The following is a 17337-nucleotide window of genomic DNA, read 5'->3' on the forward strand; positions in this document are numbered from 1 at the left end:
ATTGTGCTCTCTTCATTGCTTTTTTCCCTCAAGTGTATCACATGAGAACAAGAAAAATCTAAAATTTTAGTCCATTTCAATAGTTTAATATACAGTTTATAAATGTGAACAATTTGGTAGCATAAATCATTTAGTCAGTCTGAAGAGAAATTTTTACAGAACACCAAAACAACTATTATAGTATATGTGGCCACAGGCTGAGAAATGCAATCTAGCAGATGGTCATTTGCTGTCTTAAGTGATATGGCATATAGAAAATATTATTCTATTAATGCTTCAGAAGCTCAACAAAGCCAAAAATAGCTTATAACTTTGCTTCGTGGATAAGAAAAGCACAATTGCATACTTAAAGCAGAAGAAATTGACCTCTCTGATTTCTAAACCTTTTCAGAGTATGGAGTAGGTTAACTGTAAATACTGTACTACATGCCTCTTAAGTTCTCATATATTCCTTCCCACAGTCTTCCTTTTTGAAGTCTACAGCATCCTTCTAGCAACTGCTTATCAGAAAGATGGATAAAGAAGAGAAATTTAATGTATTTATGCTTTCATGTAAAATGATAAAGATTAATTCCTAGGAGCTGGGGAGGTACACCTACTCTCCCCTGCAGTTTCATCTTGCCTAACAGCTTTTCTCTTTCTCTCAGTGGTAAACAAGTACCAATGCTAGCTACAGAACTCACTGCAACTCACCAGAACACAATATTTCAATGCCACAGTCTATCCACCAACCCCATTCTAAACAGAAGTTCTCTTGCAAATCCACTGGGTCAACATCATCATTGCATTGCTATCACATCACCCCTAAGTGAAAAATCTGCTGAATATAATAATGACCTAATTAAGCCCATTGTTTTCCCTCTAAGACACAGACCAATCTAGTCTTTTCCATTTTCTCACAAAAGAGAAAACCACAGGAAGCAAATGACTGCTTGTGTTGCCACTGTAAATCACATGTGCTGGAATACTTCCTTCCCATCTGATCTAGAGCTCTTGCAGCTGCAGTCTGACCACACCATCCAAAGTCACTCTATTCTTGGACTACATCATGGTATAAAGTCTTGAAATTTGTTTCCTCTGCTATTGTTTTCTAGAATTTGGCAATAGTTCTTCTCAATATCTGAAGACAAATACTTCTCAGTTTTGAAGACACAAAGCCTCCAAAATTGCACACAATGCAAACACACTAAGCCATGCTAAGAGGAAATTAAAAAACCTCCCATCTACAAAATTAATCTAGTCTGCTCCCCTTGTCTCATGCACACATTTGCCATATAGCATTCCCACAGATACACCACAAAGTTTAGCTAATCCCAAGCATGTCATGCAGTGGTGGGGGAACAGACAGTAGCTGGTTTGCTGCTTTTTATGTGTTCTGAGCAATGGGAAATACTCTGCCACTTTACTGTCCACCAGAAGAAACAGATATTTTTAAATCATGAAGACATTTGGAGGGGTTAAATATAAAATTAGGGCACATGAGTAGAACAGCTATCTACTATACTACCAGTTTTATATGTATGTATTCCGGCAGGAAAGTTTTGGGGTTTCCTCAGATGTTTTACCTAAGAGGTAAGAAATTTACCTAAGGCACAGAGTAAAAAACATTAATTCTTCTATAAATCTATCTCAGCTCTTTTTGAGATTTAGGCATCTCTGTTAATGGTGTTGAAATTATTTTGAGCTATTTAGCAACTTCATAACAAAGTTAGGAGAGGAAGAGGATGTCAAGGGGAAGAAGAATCTTAGACCAACTGCCAAGTTTTCACAAAAGAGCTTTTCCACACATTAATCTTTGATAATAAAACTATCCTAAAATATTGTAAACACAGCTGTTTCCATTTTAAGCTTGACATCTTCTATGTTGGGTAAGCTCAGTGCTCACAAAAGACCCCAATATTAGTCCTCCATATTTTTAAATTATTCATAAGCCTGCTTCCCTGACCAATCAGATTGTCTGATAAGATACATTGTTCTTTGGTCACTTCAGAGTCTCACCAGTTTCCAGATGTTTAAAACAACCTCCACTATTAACTCAAATGCATAATTTGTTTACCAGGACCTAAAAACAGCTCTTCATACACTGAGAAGAGTTTTTGCCTTATAGATTAAAAAAAAACCCAAAAACAAAAACAAACAAACAAAAACAAAACAAAACAAAAAAAACCCCAACAAACCAAAAAACCAAAACCCCAAAAAAACCAACAAACAGTTACAGTCTGTGCAAATGACAAGAAAGCTATTTATGAAGTAAAGAAGTAAATTCAGAATTTATTCCTGAAGACACTTCAGGTAGTCTGTCAGGCTGTGTGGATTTTCTTCCAGCTGTGGCAGAGTGTAATTGTTTACTTAACCTGGATATTGATTGTAGTTAGACTGCTGGCTCACTTCCTTCAGCTGCAATTCTCATTTTGGCAGTTTCACATACATCACTTAAAATTCCTCTCTGCAGCCATGCTCTTCACATTCTTTCCTCTGGGTCATAATCTACTAAACATGACCATACTTTTATTTCTGCATTATGATGATGGGGCTTCTTAAAATTTTTCTGATCTTTGTAGAACAAAAAGTGGAAACTTTTAGCAAGAATGACCTTGAATCACTGTCCTTTACAATTGGGATTATACTATAGAGTATTATGGAAGAGCTCAGATAAAAGGGAGAGATTCTCCAGCAGTGTAGCTGCAATATGGATTTTCTATGTGTTTTAAGAATACCTATATATATATATATATATGTAGGTCACTTTCTATCAATTAGTACTAAATTGTTAATTAGATTGTGTATTGTTCAAAATTTTATGTCAATAGTTCAGATGTAAATTTGAGCACTTAGAAAAAAAATCTCATATATAGAACATAGTCATCCTGTTAGTAATAAACTAGGGCAAAAGGCACACAAATTTGCTATCTAAAAAAATAAGTCTATTAAAACATCATGAATATGGAGTGTTAATTCAACCATGATGTGTCTTCTGCATTGGTTTAAGTACTCACATCTACTACAAATGTACTTAGGTTTACCTACTAAAAAGTTTTGAGGGTCACTGAAAGCATGTGAAAACAATAAAGATTGCTAAATCCATACAAAGTAATTCTGTAAAGGCTAATTAACCTTGAAATGGTGGCAAAACCTGTGCCTAAAGGTCAAAAAATGACCACCAGTTTGCAAAGTGTTTTCAGAGCCCTTACACTGTACCAACTGAAACGCACTATTTAAATGGATTAATTTAAATGGATTATAAACAGACACTTGTAAAGAAATAACATTCATATCAACCATTGTCATTTTTTAAAAATTTAACAAGCAGGACTACACCTGGTCATTGATAAACAGAATAATTGAGGTCCAGTATTAATCTGTTTCTCTTTACCTAGAGTTCCCAACTAGGCATGAGAAAAATTAAAACCAGAGAGAACTCCAACTCCTGTATCAAATTAATTCAATAAGCCTTTATATGTATTTAATGTATTAGTATTTTTGCATACTTTCTGACTAGGAGATACTCTAGTATTTCATGCCATACAGTACAGATTGCTAAATATACAGTTCCTCAAAAAACTAGGACACCAGCATTTATTTGAAAACAGGAAACAATTTTTTTAGCAGGAGAGACAATGCTATATTAGAACAGATAGACTCTATTTCACAAAATTGCAAAGTATTACACCCCCTCACCCCCCAAAAAAATGATGCTTTCATATCTAATGAAGCTTGACAACTGGTTTTAGATATTGTAAAATATATGAGACCAAATAGTGCTTCACCTGGAATCTTTTCACGTCTAAAATTTGGCAGTAACATAACTTAAAAGGATAGCATATCTCCAGATATCGATCCTGGGTTTGTACAGCTGCAATGCCATAAAAATCATCTGCAGCTATAAAAGAGATAACATGATTATGAGTACACTACATTGTAATTTCCTTTGGGCAGTCAGAAAGAAAAAACAGTCTAATAGTCTCTGAAAAAAATAGGCTTGCAGGATATCCACCATCTGACAGATGAATCATTTTACAATATTCCAATTTAAAAATCTTCCAAATTTAAATTAACAACAACAAAAATAACGCAAGAACTTAACATTACCTTTCAACCCCAAAACAAGAGTCAGCTGAAAAACTAAGCAGCTCACAATATGGAGAGTTTTGATGTTCTAACTTCCTTGTGAGTTCAGGCAGGGAACATAAATAGTTAACCTTATTCTAAGCCATTAAATGGAGCTTACTAAAAAGCTTGCTCTAATAAATGGTATGATATGAAGGTCAGCCCTTAATTCACCATCAAAATATCTTCTGGGTGTAAACATAATGACTTCTGCTTATGCACTACACAACCCTGACAAGAATGCTACTTGACAATCCATTTCAGACCTAGAAAAACGTTCTCATTTGCGTCAAGGTGCTGAATGTCAGCAGATTCACTAACACGCTTATTTGCACTGCAGTGCTGGAACAGAGTAAAACACCATGAGCCCTCCATGCCCCGCTGCTGCCTGGCTAGGGAGATGGTGAAATGAAACAAGATTTAATCCTGTCCATATCACTGTGCAGTTGGTGAAACTTGACAAGTCAACATTAAGTATTCAACGTGGTATTGTGGCCTAAAGGGATCATATGCAGCCTGCACATAAGAGCAAAGGAATAGCTTGGTTCTGCTTCGGTGTTTGTAAATTTAATTTGTTAAAGGAAAAGCAACTCTGGAAGGGATTACTAGCTAAGATCAACACTCTTACCAAAGAAAAAGAGAACATGCAAGTAGGAATAATACTGACGTTTTTGTAATACAAAATAGCTTTTTGGGCTTAAGTGAATAAATAAAATTTGGAGGTGATTGCAGTTCAACCCTAGCATATGAGAATATTCCATTTAGTGTTCATGAGTAGGAGGGCCTGGGAAGATTGGGTATTTCATGAAAATTGCATCGGAATTTAGAAAAAACGTATTTTACAGAATGTTAAAATTTATTTAGCAAAAAGTATTGTTTCAGTGCAATACCTACTTCTTTAAATAAGTGGGGCAAAAATATTCATGCTACAACATCTAATATATTGACTTAATTATTACCAAGATCTCATTCCACAGGTTCAGGGAAGGTTATCTGCAGTAAAATGTGTAAGTCCCTGGTGCTCAGGAAACATGGAGCTGGTGAATATACACACATGAAGAAAAACCAGGATCTACAGCAATGCACTTCTGAAATAAAAGTACAAGAGCAACCCACAAATCTCCTTTGCTAAGTGTAGCTCTGTATTTACATTATCTGCAATATCTTTGAATAGAACAATTATTCAACTATTTTGAGTCATCTCTGATCCTACAGCAGGAAATGAGCACAAAGTCCCTGAGTCAGAAAAATGATCTTTTTGCTAAACAATGCAGGGGAGAGATCCTGGGACCCAGCATGGGTGGGAAGGTACCCTGAAGATGTATTGGCTTACTTGGCCCTTTTAATACAAATTAGTGACAACTGGGGTTGGGAGGTGGGGAGGGCAGCTGAAAATGATCACAGAACAGTCTCCTATTTTGTTTTAGTAGAGGTCCTTTTGATGATTAAACTTCCAAATGGCTGTTAAATGCAATGCATATTCTTCCAGAGTGAAGGACAATGAATACCTTTTCCATACAGATTGATACTTCAAATATAAAGCACAGAAATATAAGCATGACAAGCAAGGAATATAAAAATATGTCTTCCTAAGCTTGATTAATGAGCTAATAAAAAGCTATAATAAGAAAAAAATCCAATTAAAGCATCCTGTAATATTTCTCTCAAACAGAAATTAAAAAAAAAACCAAGAGCACAGTAAAACTTCGGAAAATTAGTATGATTCAGGCAACATCCTTAATATTCAAGTCTACAGTACATAAATTTTATACTTTCTTTGACTGACTGCCCTTTATTTATCATCTCTGATGTTCATTGTCTGAAATTGTGGTCCTTCATGAGTTTTATTTTGTTATTGCCTCACAAGTATATCATCTGAATTTAAATAGACATATTAAAAACTTGGGCATTATACAGGTTGTAAGTACTTATTCTATTTGGAAAACCTGCAGGCCTCTAGCAGAACATGTGGAAATAAGGGCAAAGCCACTGGAAACTATATGCTATCAGCTATAGATAAAGTCAGCAAATAAACTAGCTATACTTTTTGCTGATGGACAAAAGACAGAGTAGAAAATATATATTGTAATAGTCCCTTTTCAACAGTCTTTGGTAGCTGAAGGTAATCAGAGGGGACAGGAGCAGCAACGACACTGGAAAGGAGCTGTAAAAGACACAGAGGTAGGCAGAGCTGGAGATTTGACCCCGGTGAGAAGCACCTGCACCACAAGGAGCCCCGCACGCCCTTGCAGCCCCTGGAGGCGAGCGGCACAGCCCAGGGCCCGGGGCTGCCTGTGAGGAAGGCAGCACACCAAAGGAGCCCCGGGCTCCTCAGGGGCTCAGAGCTGAGGAACAGCAAAGAGCAGTAGGATAGGGACAGTCTGCACAGGGCCGGCAAGAACAGAAGCCTGGGCATCTCGTACCAGGGTCAGCTGTTATTTTAATACTACAGAAACTGTTTATTTGCACTTACTGAAAGGTCCTCGGGCATCAGCGAGTGTCCGGGCTCCAGGACAGGCGCATCCCACCTCCCTCTGCCGGCGGCTCCGTGCGAGACCCCTGCAGCAAACGCTGCTGGCGCCGGAGGCGTGGAGCGGGCCACTGCCCCCGGCTCCTCGTCAACTTTAGAGTATTTTTTAAACAAAAATTAAAATGTCTCGGTAAACACTCTCTAATTAGGCAGACGTAGTCTTTGTCTCTTTGCACAGTTCAGTGAACGTTTGGTGTTTTTTATTTTAATCCCTTTATTTCAAGTTGTGGTTCAAGACTTCGCCGAAAACCGTGAAATATCAAATGTATTTCCTCATCAGCTGCCTGCAGTGTTTCACGAAGGAATACTTTTCAAAACGCTTTCGTTTGATTACAGGGCTTGCCTTTTCTAATTTGACAGCAAGGGAATCGAGATACACAAAGACAATGTTGTATCTGCCTGTTTAAGAGCCCGCCCACAACTCCTGAAATTTACATTAACAACAAAGTTGACTTCAGCTGTTTCAGGCGGCGCCTGGAGAGAGGTGCCCGGTTCCACACCGAGCAGACGCTGAGGAGCCCGGCCCGCAGTCGGTGTCAGGGCCGGGCAGCGCTGACGGCCAGCCCAGGGCAGCTCTGGAGGGCAGGGCAGCGCTGCCTTCCCCTGCCCGCTCGGCCCTGGCTCCTGCAACCAACAGCGCCGGCCATTGCTTCCAGCTCGGTACTGGCAACTTCCAAATCCCACAGTTTCGATGGTTGTACTTTAAAAAAAGGACAGCTCTGCTGCTTTTAAATGTTTGGTGTCTCTCTCCCCGCTGCTTTTCTGATGTAACGTGCCGTCACTTTGTTCTCACAAGCACATTTCTGACACCAAAGAGTCCCTGGCCTCAGCATCAGCCACGCCCTGACCTCACGGCGAAGGGGTCCAGCTACGAGCGACATAGCGGCTGCTCAAGAGAAGCTGCACGAGAGGCAAGAGACAAAGCAGCAACGCGTGGGTTTTGCCTGCTGCCCCGGTGGCGGCACCTGAGTGCCTGCCAGAAGGGAAAAAAGACCAACCCGGAGAGCGCAGGAAAGCAAGCCTGGGTACGCCCTGCCGGGCCCGGGGGCTGCTGAGGGCAGAGCGGGCGGGTGCCCGGGAGCGCACGGAGCTCTCCAGACCGACACCCTGCGGCCAGCGGCTGCCCCGCGGGCGGCTCGCCCAGTCCCCCGGCAGCCCCGGGGGCGGCCCGGGCGGCGTCCCCCACGCCGCCACGAACACGCCTGTGGGCGTTGAGCCGCCCCGTCCCGCCTCCGCAGAGGCCGCAGCCGCAGTCCCCGCTGTGCGGGCCTGCCGGCTGGCTCAACACCTCCCGGCCCCGACCGCTCCCAGCCCTGCCCGGCAGCGCGGCCCTCCTGCCGCCGCTTCCACTCCTGCGCACTGGGCGCGTCCCGGGCCGGCCGCGGCCAGAGCCAGGCGGGGCAGCCGCCAACTGCGGTCCCGCGGGGAGCGGCTGCGGCGGGGCCGCCGCCCGCGCTGGCGGGGCGGGATGGAGACCGAGAGCCGGGGACCGGGACTGGCGCTCCCCGCCGGCGGGGAAGGGCCCGGGGCCGACTCGCGCCTCGCCGCGGGTGCCCTCGGCACGGCCCAGGGGCCGCTGCTCGCCGCCGCCGAGGTGCTGGCCCTGGACGATGAGGAAGACGACCTGGAGGTGTTCAGCAAGGTACGGCGGCGCCCTCCGCGCCGGGGGCGGCCGGGCGGGCTCGCCGGTACTTTGCCCCAGCGGGCGCCGGGGAAACCGGGGTGGTGCGACGGGACGGGACGGGACGGGACGGGACGGGACGGGACGGGACGGGACGGGGCGGGACGGGGCGGCTCCGCCCCGGGCGGCGGTCGCGGGCTCTGCCCGCCCGCCCCGCGCACGGCGCTCCCCGGGGCCCCGCGGCGGGCCGGGCTGCCCGGGGCGCGGGGCTGGCAGGGCAGCGCCCGGCGGCGCCCGCGGTCCCGGGTGACTTCTCGGGCACGAAACGCGGAGTCGCTGCTTCGGACCAGCAGTGCGAGTCATGACTGCGCTTACCTGAAATGTGCCATCTAATCTGGACTCGCTGTACCCTTATCATCTCTTAGGTTCGTCAGATGCCATATATGTATCTGTAAATTATTAAATAAACAACCGTGTTTAGTAATTGCAGTTGTGTTTGAGTGTAAGTTAATGTTTCCAAGTTTCAGTTTGAGTTTTCTTTTAAAAGATGAAGTCTCACACCTTCGCCTGGGAGATTTGAGAAGATAATATCTGAATTTTGATGACGAGAATAAAATGAACATAACTGACAATGTATCAGTGTCAACCTTCAGAGGGCACACAGCCAGGTATATGCGTGCCCGTCTGGCTGATTGTGCTGATTTTAATTAAACCAATGAAGGAGGGTATGGCTTCCACGTATATTGTTTCTCATTTAGCACTGATTTAGTACAGGTTAAGACAAGACTTACCTCTTGTCTCCTCAGTAGTTAAAGAAGAGGGCATGTCATTAATCTATTTGCCTTACCGAGGCAGCATCTAGGATGTAAATGCATACAGAGAGCTAGGGTGGAAAAATGTGTATGGGGCTAGGGTGTTCATCATCTGAGACTTGTGAACTGCTGTGACAGGATGTGTGCCATGGCAGAGAAATAGCAGTTACATTTCCCATTTGAAGAAGTGACAATGTATTTCTCTTCAGTGGGACAGATTGTCATAGGGAGTAAATGTGTGGGTTTTATGTTTCTGTAGGTGAGAAACACTGTTGTGGTATGAATGAATACTACTAGGAATAAGGACTTCCTTCTTAGGAGCTATGTATTTAAACTCTGTAATAGAATTTATGTATGTATTGCTATGTATTTAAACTGTAATAGAAGTCCTGAAACTCATGGCTTTTAAGGCCAGAAGGGACTCTTACATGATTTAAAAGTCTGTAACTTGCAAGAGATTAGGCTAAATTTCACCAAGTTACCTGTATTTTTCTGAAGCATAACTAGGGTTGAGCTGAATTATATTTTCCTAGAAAGCACCAGTGAATGATTCACTGAACTTGCATGCTAAAATATAGTTTTAGTTGTTTAAGCTCACTTTTCATCCATTTCCTCTTGTGGGTGAAGTTCAGGCAGTTCTGCATGAAGGTATCTGCTTATCAACACAGTGTATTGATGCTTATGCTGCTTCCATATCAAGAGCAATTCTCCTTGGGAATGAAAAATAAAAACAAGTGGAGTTGATACAAGTTACTGCTGCTTTATCGCAAATAGTGAGATCTTTAAATTTCTACCTGGATTAGTGCCAAATATTTTTTACATATATGAAATCTTAACTACTGTTAATGCATGCTACATGATAAGTTATTCCTGCAAACAAGAAAATTTGTCATCTGAAAATACAGCTTTCCTTCCAAAGCTTGGATACCTGCATGTAGTGGTTGTATATATAAACCAGAAATTCATGGTTTGTTTTCAAGTGCAATTTGAGATCTGATCTTTTGAGCTGATGAAAATCTGTGACATTGGTTGGGCTTTACACCCGGTTTATTAATTTTCTGTATATTCAGAGGAATCTGACAGACTAAATGTAGCTTACAACTAAGTTTTGTAAAACCATTTTTTCCTTAACATAGTGTTCCAAGACTGCCTTGTTTCAAATTGCATCTTAATGGGGTTCCTCATGCAGTGTCTGTAAGGCAGTGGTGTTGCCTTTGCAGGCCAAGCAGGATGGCAGCAGCCATGCAGAGCTCGCTGCCTGCCACTCTCATCAGCTTCAGCTTTCTCACTCTAGGCAGTGGAATGTGCCAGCTAACAAAATGGTGAAAAATGAGATTCTTAAGAATTGTCAACCTCAATACCCTGAGTTATTACTCAGAATGTAAACACTGGGCTTTTATTTTATGAAAATCCATAGACATTTAACCATTGACCTGGTATCCTCTGACATATCTCAAATATTAGAGACCAGCATCTTCAGCAGCTCTGATAGAGCATTTCATGATGTGAGATGCGTTTCACTTTATCCTAGTTTCCACTGCCACTGAAAAAGTTTGTAATTCTTTTCAGCAGAGACAAATTCTGGGAGCTGAGTTATGAGTCAGACAGATGGAATGTTTTCAACCTTTCTTCCCTTAGCTTCAAAGTATAGAGTACTGCCTGTATCACAAATACCCATTCAGTTATCTTTTGCATTCCTTGATAACTGATATGTAGCACTGACAAAGCTGTCAGCAGTTTGGTTAATACTTAAATTCTTTAGCCTCTCTGCTTTCAAACTCTGTTTCACAGTGGTTGTCTGTATTTCATAATTACTGAAAACTTAATGATATTTCTGAAAAATATGTATATGCCACTTCAGAATTCCATAGAAATTAATTTTTCTTCAAGATTTTTCTTCAAGTTCATGAAGGATTTGAGGCAGAATAGTTCCTTGGCCAAAAAATGCACTTATAAATCAGTCTTCCTGAATCTCTTTGCTCTTTGAAGAATGCTCCAACAACCAAGCTATTCACTTGTAAGACAAAGTCTGCCCCATGTCCTTTATCTCAAAACCTGTTTTGGATCTTAGCTTGAGATTATTGCAAGCTCTGGATCATTTCTGAGATGGATGGATGGATGGATGGATGGATGGATGGATGGATGGATGGATGGATGGATGGATGGATGGATGGAGCACAGAGGTAACCTTGGGTCAAGGACCTATTCTCTAGGAGGGAGCATTGTTTAGACAAACCCCAGGCTTAGTGTCTTCTCCAAAGAGCTGCAGTCTCAGCTCTGTGCATAGCCTGTTTTGAGGCTGCTCTGGCTGCAGGAGTGTTTTCTTCCCTTACATATTTTGGAGTGCTACTGACCAGTTGCAGTCAAATGTGAGACTGAGATAAGGTAGCTGCAAGTATTAGAGAAAGGAGACACAGAAAAGAGCCCTCATGCTGCGAGGAGCTCATGGATTTTCCGTTCCTTTGGTCTCTTGGCTAGTAAATAAAAGTCATGAACCTGTTTGTGAACTGGCACATGCAGCTCTGCCAGCTGCTCTGTCATGAGGGAAGGGGCTTGGAAAGAGAAGGGGTACTGCAGATAAGTGGGGGCAGGGGAGGTGTGGAAAGGACATAATTTTCTGGGACAGGGCCTTGATGTTCTTTGCATGGATGAGGAGGAAGAAGGCTACGCAACCTGAGAGCTGTCTGTTTTTCCTGTGCTACAAAACTCCTGCCCTCATCTCTATGCACACAAATACAGTTCCAACCACAAAATTACAGCTGTATAGAAAATTATCATGGTTTTTTTAAACTGTGCTTCTGTGATGACATCAGGCTTAGGTCACATGAACTTCAATAATTACTGGAAGTAAACCTGAACTATCATGAGGATAAAGAGATAGAAGCTTCTTTAAAAATCACGTGTATTCATTTGTGTGCATGTGAATACTAGAGCTGTATTAAAAAAACCCTAAGACTTGCTTATTCTGTGGATTTTTATTGCCCATATTTTGTTTCTCAAAGCACATATTCATAAGCCTTTCCACATAAACATATACTTTCAGACACTCACATGAATAGAGCAATTTTTAGTAGCAACCTAGAAGGAAGGAAGCATTATGACATTAATGCTCCGTGTAAAATGAGAAAATATGAAACACATTTACCTTGATCCAATTTAGGTTTTGCAGAGTCATTACTCCTCAAATTATAGGCCGTTCATGCTCACATGCATTTCTCTTTCCCTAGAAACTTCCCATTGCCTCAGCACTTTGAATTGCATGGGCTGCTCTGAGCTAGCAGTCCTCATTCTTCATCTAGACCATGGGCAGCCAGTGCTAGCAGGCTCTGGGAACAGCTCTGTTTATTCTGCACGACTCAGAATAGTGTTGGCTGTATAGAAGTTGTGCAGAAACACACTGAGAAAAAGTAAAATGTCTGACAGTCATACAAGGAAGCCACTGTGTAATATTTAAAGTGTTGTCTTCAGTCTTCTGTGTTGCTTTTGTCTCCCTGTTCAAAGAACTGCATGTAAGTGATGGGTTGAGAACGAGTACATAAGCACTTTCTGGGCATAATTCCTAGTATAAATGTCTCTTCCATATTTGTGGGAGTACATTGATAAATCCGAAGAAAAAGAACAAGGTGTTTCTTTCCAGAGAAAGTTTTGATCTGGTTGAACTCAAAAGACAAAAAGCAACTCTGACACAGTTCAGCAGCACTAAAGTGGGGTTCCCTTCATTCCTGTGGGATCAGCCTTGGAATGATGCCGTGACCCTGGTTAGTGTGGACTCGCACTATTCCAGTCCTGGCATTTGAGCAGTTTTCTCTTAAACTACATCCCTGTTCTCCTTCCTCCGTAGTTAACAAGGCACTGGAGAGGGTAACTCTTTGCCACTCGTAGTCAGTGGAATGCTTCTAGAAAACATCTAGAAAATAGATTAATTTAAAGTTTGTTATGAAAATAATTCTTTGTATTGCATATATTAAAAAAGCTGTATGCAGTATTTGATACTTAAAATTCAATTATTTATTTCAATTTCTTTATCTCTCATTATTTATTAATTTGTTAAGCTCTTTTATGACGTTAGTGAATTCAATTGATTTTCATAGTAACTGTATCCTTCAAGATTCTAGATTAGTAGATCTCACCCAGACTTGTATCTAAGGAAGAAGATGAGATTTCTGGCCCATTTCTAATTTCCACCTTATTTCTCAGCAGTTGAGTGAGCACCATTGAATGTACTAGCAGAAGCAGCTGTTATGGGGACATATTATTGAGTTCTGTGGAAGTGGTCAGTGGTATCAAAAACAGGTTTTTCACTTCAGCAGAACAGTGGTTTGACTTTTTTTTAGGAATTAAGCAGCAAATTTGTACTGCATCCTTACTTGCTGTTTTCCTTAAAAAAAAAAAAAAATTATGTACCTTTAATTTTTTTCCATTTCAAATTTTATTGTAAAATAAATGCAAACTGAAATAGCCAATTCCAGTAAAAATTCTGATTTGGATTTACCTTAGTTTTTTGAATCATCATTTTTTTATCCATCCTGTTCAGGTAATTAGAGATATTTCAAACATCATAAGTCCTCAGTAACTGACTTCTAACAATTTTAATAAAATAAAGTACCCTACACAATTAATGGGTGCTTCATTCATAACTAATTTTACTATTCATAGGCAAGTTCTCTTTCTAGCTATGCATAACATTCTTCTCAAATGGTAGTATTTTGTTCTTTAATCTATTTTAGAATAAATCTCATTTCTTACATCCTCACCAACGCAAATACTGAAAAGGATAATAGACTTGCTAGGTACTATATAATTCTTTCATCTGCTACAAGTTTTATCTGTTCTATCAGATTATTTTAAAGGTTTCCATTTTAGCATCAGAGACGTGTTTGTATGCAAAGATTATTGATATGGATGTCCTCATATCTTATCTGTAGGATACATCTCTGACTGAGGTAAACTCATTCAGTCCTTCAGTGCCAATATCCCCCTCATCAATGATAAACCAGTATAAATTTGAAGATGGGCCAGAATTAAGAGATCTCTTCATTACAGTCGATGATCCTGAAAGCCACATTACAGCCATTGAAACATTTATCACATACAGAGTAGTCACAAAGGTAAGTATCCATTCATGCTTTAATGGCTTACTTTTTTAACAATTGGAATTTTCCCTCTTCTTGTACATAATTCTCTGGCATATTGCTAAATTTAAACTTTAATTTTGCCATGAGTTATAAACTACTAAAACTGCATGAAACTGCGCTATATAATGGAAAAAGAATCAGTGTGAGGCTGCATACACATGTGCTTTGTTTCTTTATGTTGAGAAAGTAGTTAATAATTCTTCAATGGCAAAATGAGTGCTGTGAGACAATAACATTTTCTGTTGTGATCTTCAGCAGGAACAGGAAACAGCCAAAGAACTGATCCACTTTGAAGGCACTGTATTAGCACAAGTATTGACGACTTTTGCATAACTTACAGGCTACCAGTCTTGTGTCTTGCATAAACATTATCTCAGTTCCATTATTTTCTAATTGCAGCATCCACTAACACATGGATGTTTGCTTCCCATGTATAGTTGCATGTGATTTCTGGGGAAACTGTCACAATTCTCTAATGAAAAAATAGTATTAGGAAACAACTAAGTGTATTTTTAGTTGTCCTGAATGCAAGTTATTTACAGGAAATAAGGAAGAAAGTCAGCCATGTGAGACCAGCCAGGTCTTCTGAGATTACCAGTAAATATTCTGCAGGCTCCATTTTGAGAATTGCACTGTTAATTTATTTGACTTTGAGTTCTTTTTAAAAGATTCATTTAAAAGCATATTTTCAAATGGGAATTATCTTTAAATAAGAAGAGATATCAATTCCTCATAAAATATTTAATGAGTACGAAGAGAGCTATCTTTGTTATGTTGCTAGCAATAATTTTAACTTTATGCCTGTTTCTGTAGACGAAAGAACATTTTTTCTTCAGGCAAGTATGAAAGGGCTGTAAGTTGGATTGGTCTTGCTTTTTTTATCTCTTCTATCCTTTCTTATCAAACTTAATTTAGAGTGCTGGTTGTTGATGATAAAGTAATAGCATTCCTCCCACATACCTTGAAAAATTTTTGTTCAACCCTCAAAAATGTTTGGATTACAAAAGCATGTTTTGAGGTTTTTAGAATTTACTTGCATTGTGTTATAAATCTCTGTGGAACAAAGAATGCTAAATAGCACACATTACTGAAAACATGGGCTCTTTGTGGCTTGCCTCCAGAAGACAGAGCAGTGGTAAAATAATCTCAGGGTCTGACAATTTTGTAATCTTTTGTTGGCAAGTTATAACAGGGGGCCGCAAAACTGGAATCAGTGATAGGCTGCAGAATCCATTAAGCAGTGCAGGAAGTGTTATTGCTGTGATATGCTGAAGTTTTCATGTTTTGAATGTGAGGATTATTGAGTAATGTCACCAGATCTCAGGGACGTGTGTCAGCTCTTTGGGCTTTGTTTAAAGTGCTAAAAATGGACTTTCTTCACTACTAATCACTTCAAGAGAAGCGTCCTTAAAGTAACAGACATAACTGTGATTGCTGAAAGAAAAATGCCACACCAAAGTAATTATTGCAATAATTTGGAAACATTGTGCTAAGATAATCATTATATATCACTGCGCAAAGTGCAGCTTAGTGCTCACTTTTTTTTTTCCCCAATAGAACTTTGACTTCTTGCTGAAAGAGGATGTGTTAACTCTTCAAGGAGTTGATAATTGTTCTTTAAAATAGCAGCAAACCGGTAACAGAGACCACATAGAATATATGCATTCCCTCAAGTACTCAGTTTTCTCCAAAATCTAAAACATTTTTTTCTGGTATGCTAACCTAAGACTGTTTTTTGTGCTTTTGGTTTTCAGACAACCCGAGGTGAATTTGACTCCAGTGAATATGAAGTTCGAAGACGATACCAAGATTTCATTTGGTTGAAGAGCAAACTTGAAGAAGCACATCCAACGCTGATTATTCCTGTTTGTTTGTTAACACTTAAGTTCTTTTTCTTTGTTTATAAGATGGCTCCAGTTTAATACAGAGATGTTTGAGGTCTTTCTTCAGCTTCTGAAGTTTCATAAATCCTAAGCCAACCTTTTTTTCTTATCTTTATATGTATGTGACAAAAATCACGTAAAGGTATTCCTTAGGTTTTTAATTGTGGCATTAGCAGTAATTTGCAGTAATTTATGTCCATTCTTAGTTGTGCTTGTGTTCTTCTGCACTGCATATTACAAGAAAAATTGTATACCTTAGTTGAATACAATAACTTTATATAGCTTTTGGGTTATTGCATGGTGGATTTTACAAGGTATACCTATGTTTTTTAGTAAGCAGAAGAACTATTATAATACTCTGAATTTTATGCAAATTAAACAATATATTTCTTCTTTTTTTCCTTAGCCGTTGCCTGAAAAATTCATAATAAGAGGAATGGTGGAAAGATTTAGTGATGAATTCATTGAGACTCGAAGAAAAGCTTTACATAAATTTTTGAACCGTATTGCTGACCATCCAACTTTAACTTTTAATGAGGACTTCAAAATTTTTCTTACTGCACAAGCCTGGGTAAAATGACTGTGTTTTTATTTACAGTTACGTGAAACCACATGTTGTGTAAGTAGGGTGTATCAGGAGCCTCCCTGGTTCAGTATTCAGTAGTGTGATCCCATGGCTTGCTAAAGAAGTGGCAGAAGTAGGCAGGGATTTGTGGAATATTCATAACCTGAGATTACCTTTCCTTCTGTGGCTTTGGTAACCATGCACATGACCATAAGTATTGCTGTACCTTCCAAAGTTGTTTTTGTTACTGCATTTTGGATTTTTGTGGCAAATTCATAGTATTGCAACTCTGCATGTTTTTTGATAAATGTATACATTTCTAAGATCATGAGTAAAACAGTGGTATTAATTAATTACTGTTTTGGCATGGCAGTGTCTTTTTTTTTCTTTAAGTTTTACTAATCTCATAAAAGAAAAATCCAATATTTTCCTGTTGCATTGTTGCAAAATGTGTCCAGTTGCAAATTGGAGTTCTGTACTCAGAAAAGCCTGCCTCTGAATTTCAGCAAAGATTATTCTAGCAACATATAAAAAGAGTTTTAAAAAAATAGATGGATTACTTTCTCCAGTAGGAGCACTGTCTGCTTTTCTCAAAGACTTATTCCTGCAATCATCACCTCTGCTTTCCTGTTCAAAAAGCTAAATTGCAAACTAGCTAACTCACCCTGAGAGCAAAGGGGTGAA

At 40.0% G+C, this 17337-nt stretch overlaps 1 protein-coding gene and 1 long non-coding RNA gene across 3 annotated transcripts in view; one reads left to right on the forward strand and one right to left on the reverse strand.

Annotated features, from left to right (window-relative positions):
- The window catches only part of LOC110467949 (uncharacterized), an 81271-nt gene extending 74234 nt beyond the window's left edge, over positions 1-7037 (reverse strand). Inside the window, exon 1 of the long non-coding RNA XR_002464945.3 lies at positions 6581-7037. This is a non-coding gene — a long non-coding RNA (uncharacterized LOC110467949). The remainder of the gene's footprint in view (positions 1-6580) is intronic.
- A 1068-nt stretch (positions 7038-8105) lies between these two features.
- SNX7 (sorting nexin 7) overlaps positions 8106-17337 on the forward strand; it is a 28409-nt gene continuing 19177 nt past the window's right edge. The window contains exons 1-4 of one of the 2 annotated variants that reach the window (XM_031505529.2): positions 8106-8279; positions 13996-14178; positions 15960-16070; positions 16495-16659. In XM_031505529.2, the coding sequence (XP_031361389.1) occupies positions 8106-8279; positions 13996-14178; positions 15960-16070; positions 16495-16659 (633 nt within the window). Of the gene's footprint in view, positions 8280-11707; positions 14179-15959; positions 16071-16494; positions 16660-17337 lie in introns of those variants that run through there. The other variant, XM_031505528.2, reaches the window with a different exon arrangement.

This window comes from Lonchura striata, chromosome 9, assembly GCF_046129695.1.
Source record: "Lonchura striata isolate bLonStr1 chromosome 9, bLonStr1.mat, whole genome shotgun sequence".
Taxonomy (NCBI): domain Eukaryota; kingdom Metazoa; phylum Chordata; class Aves; order Passeriformes; family Estrildidae; genus Lonchura; species Lonchura striata.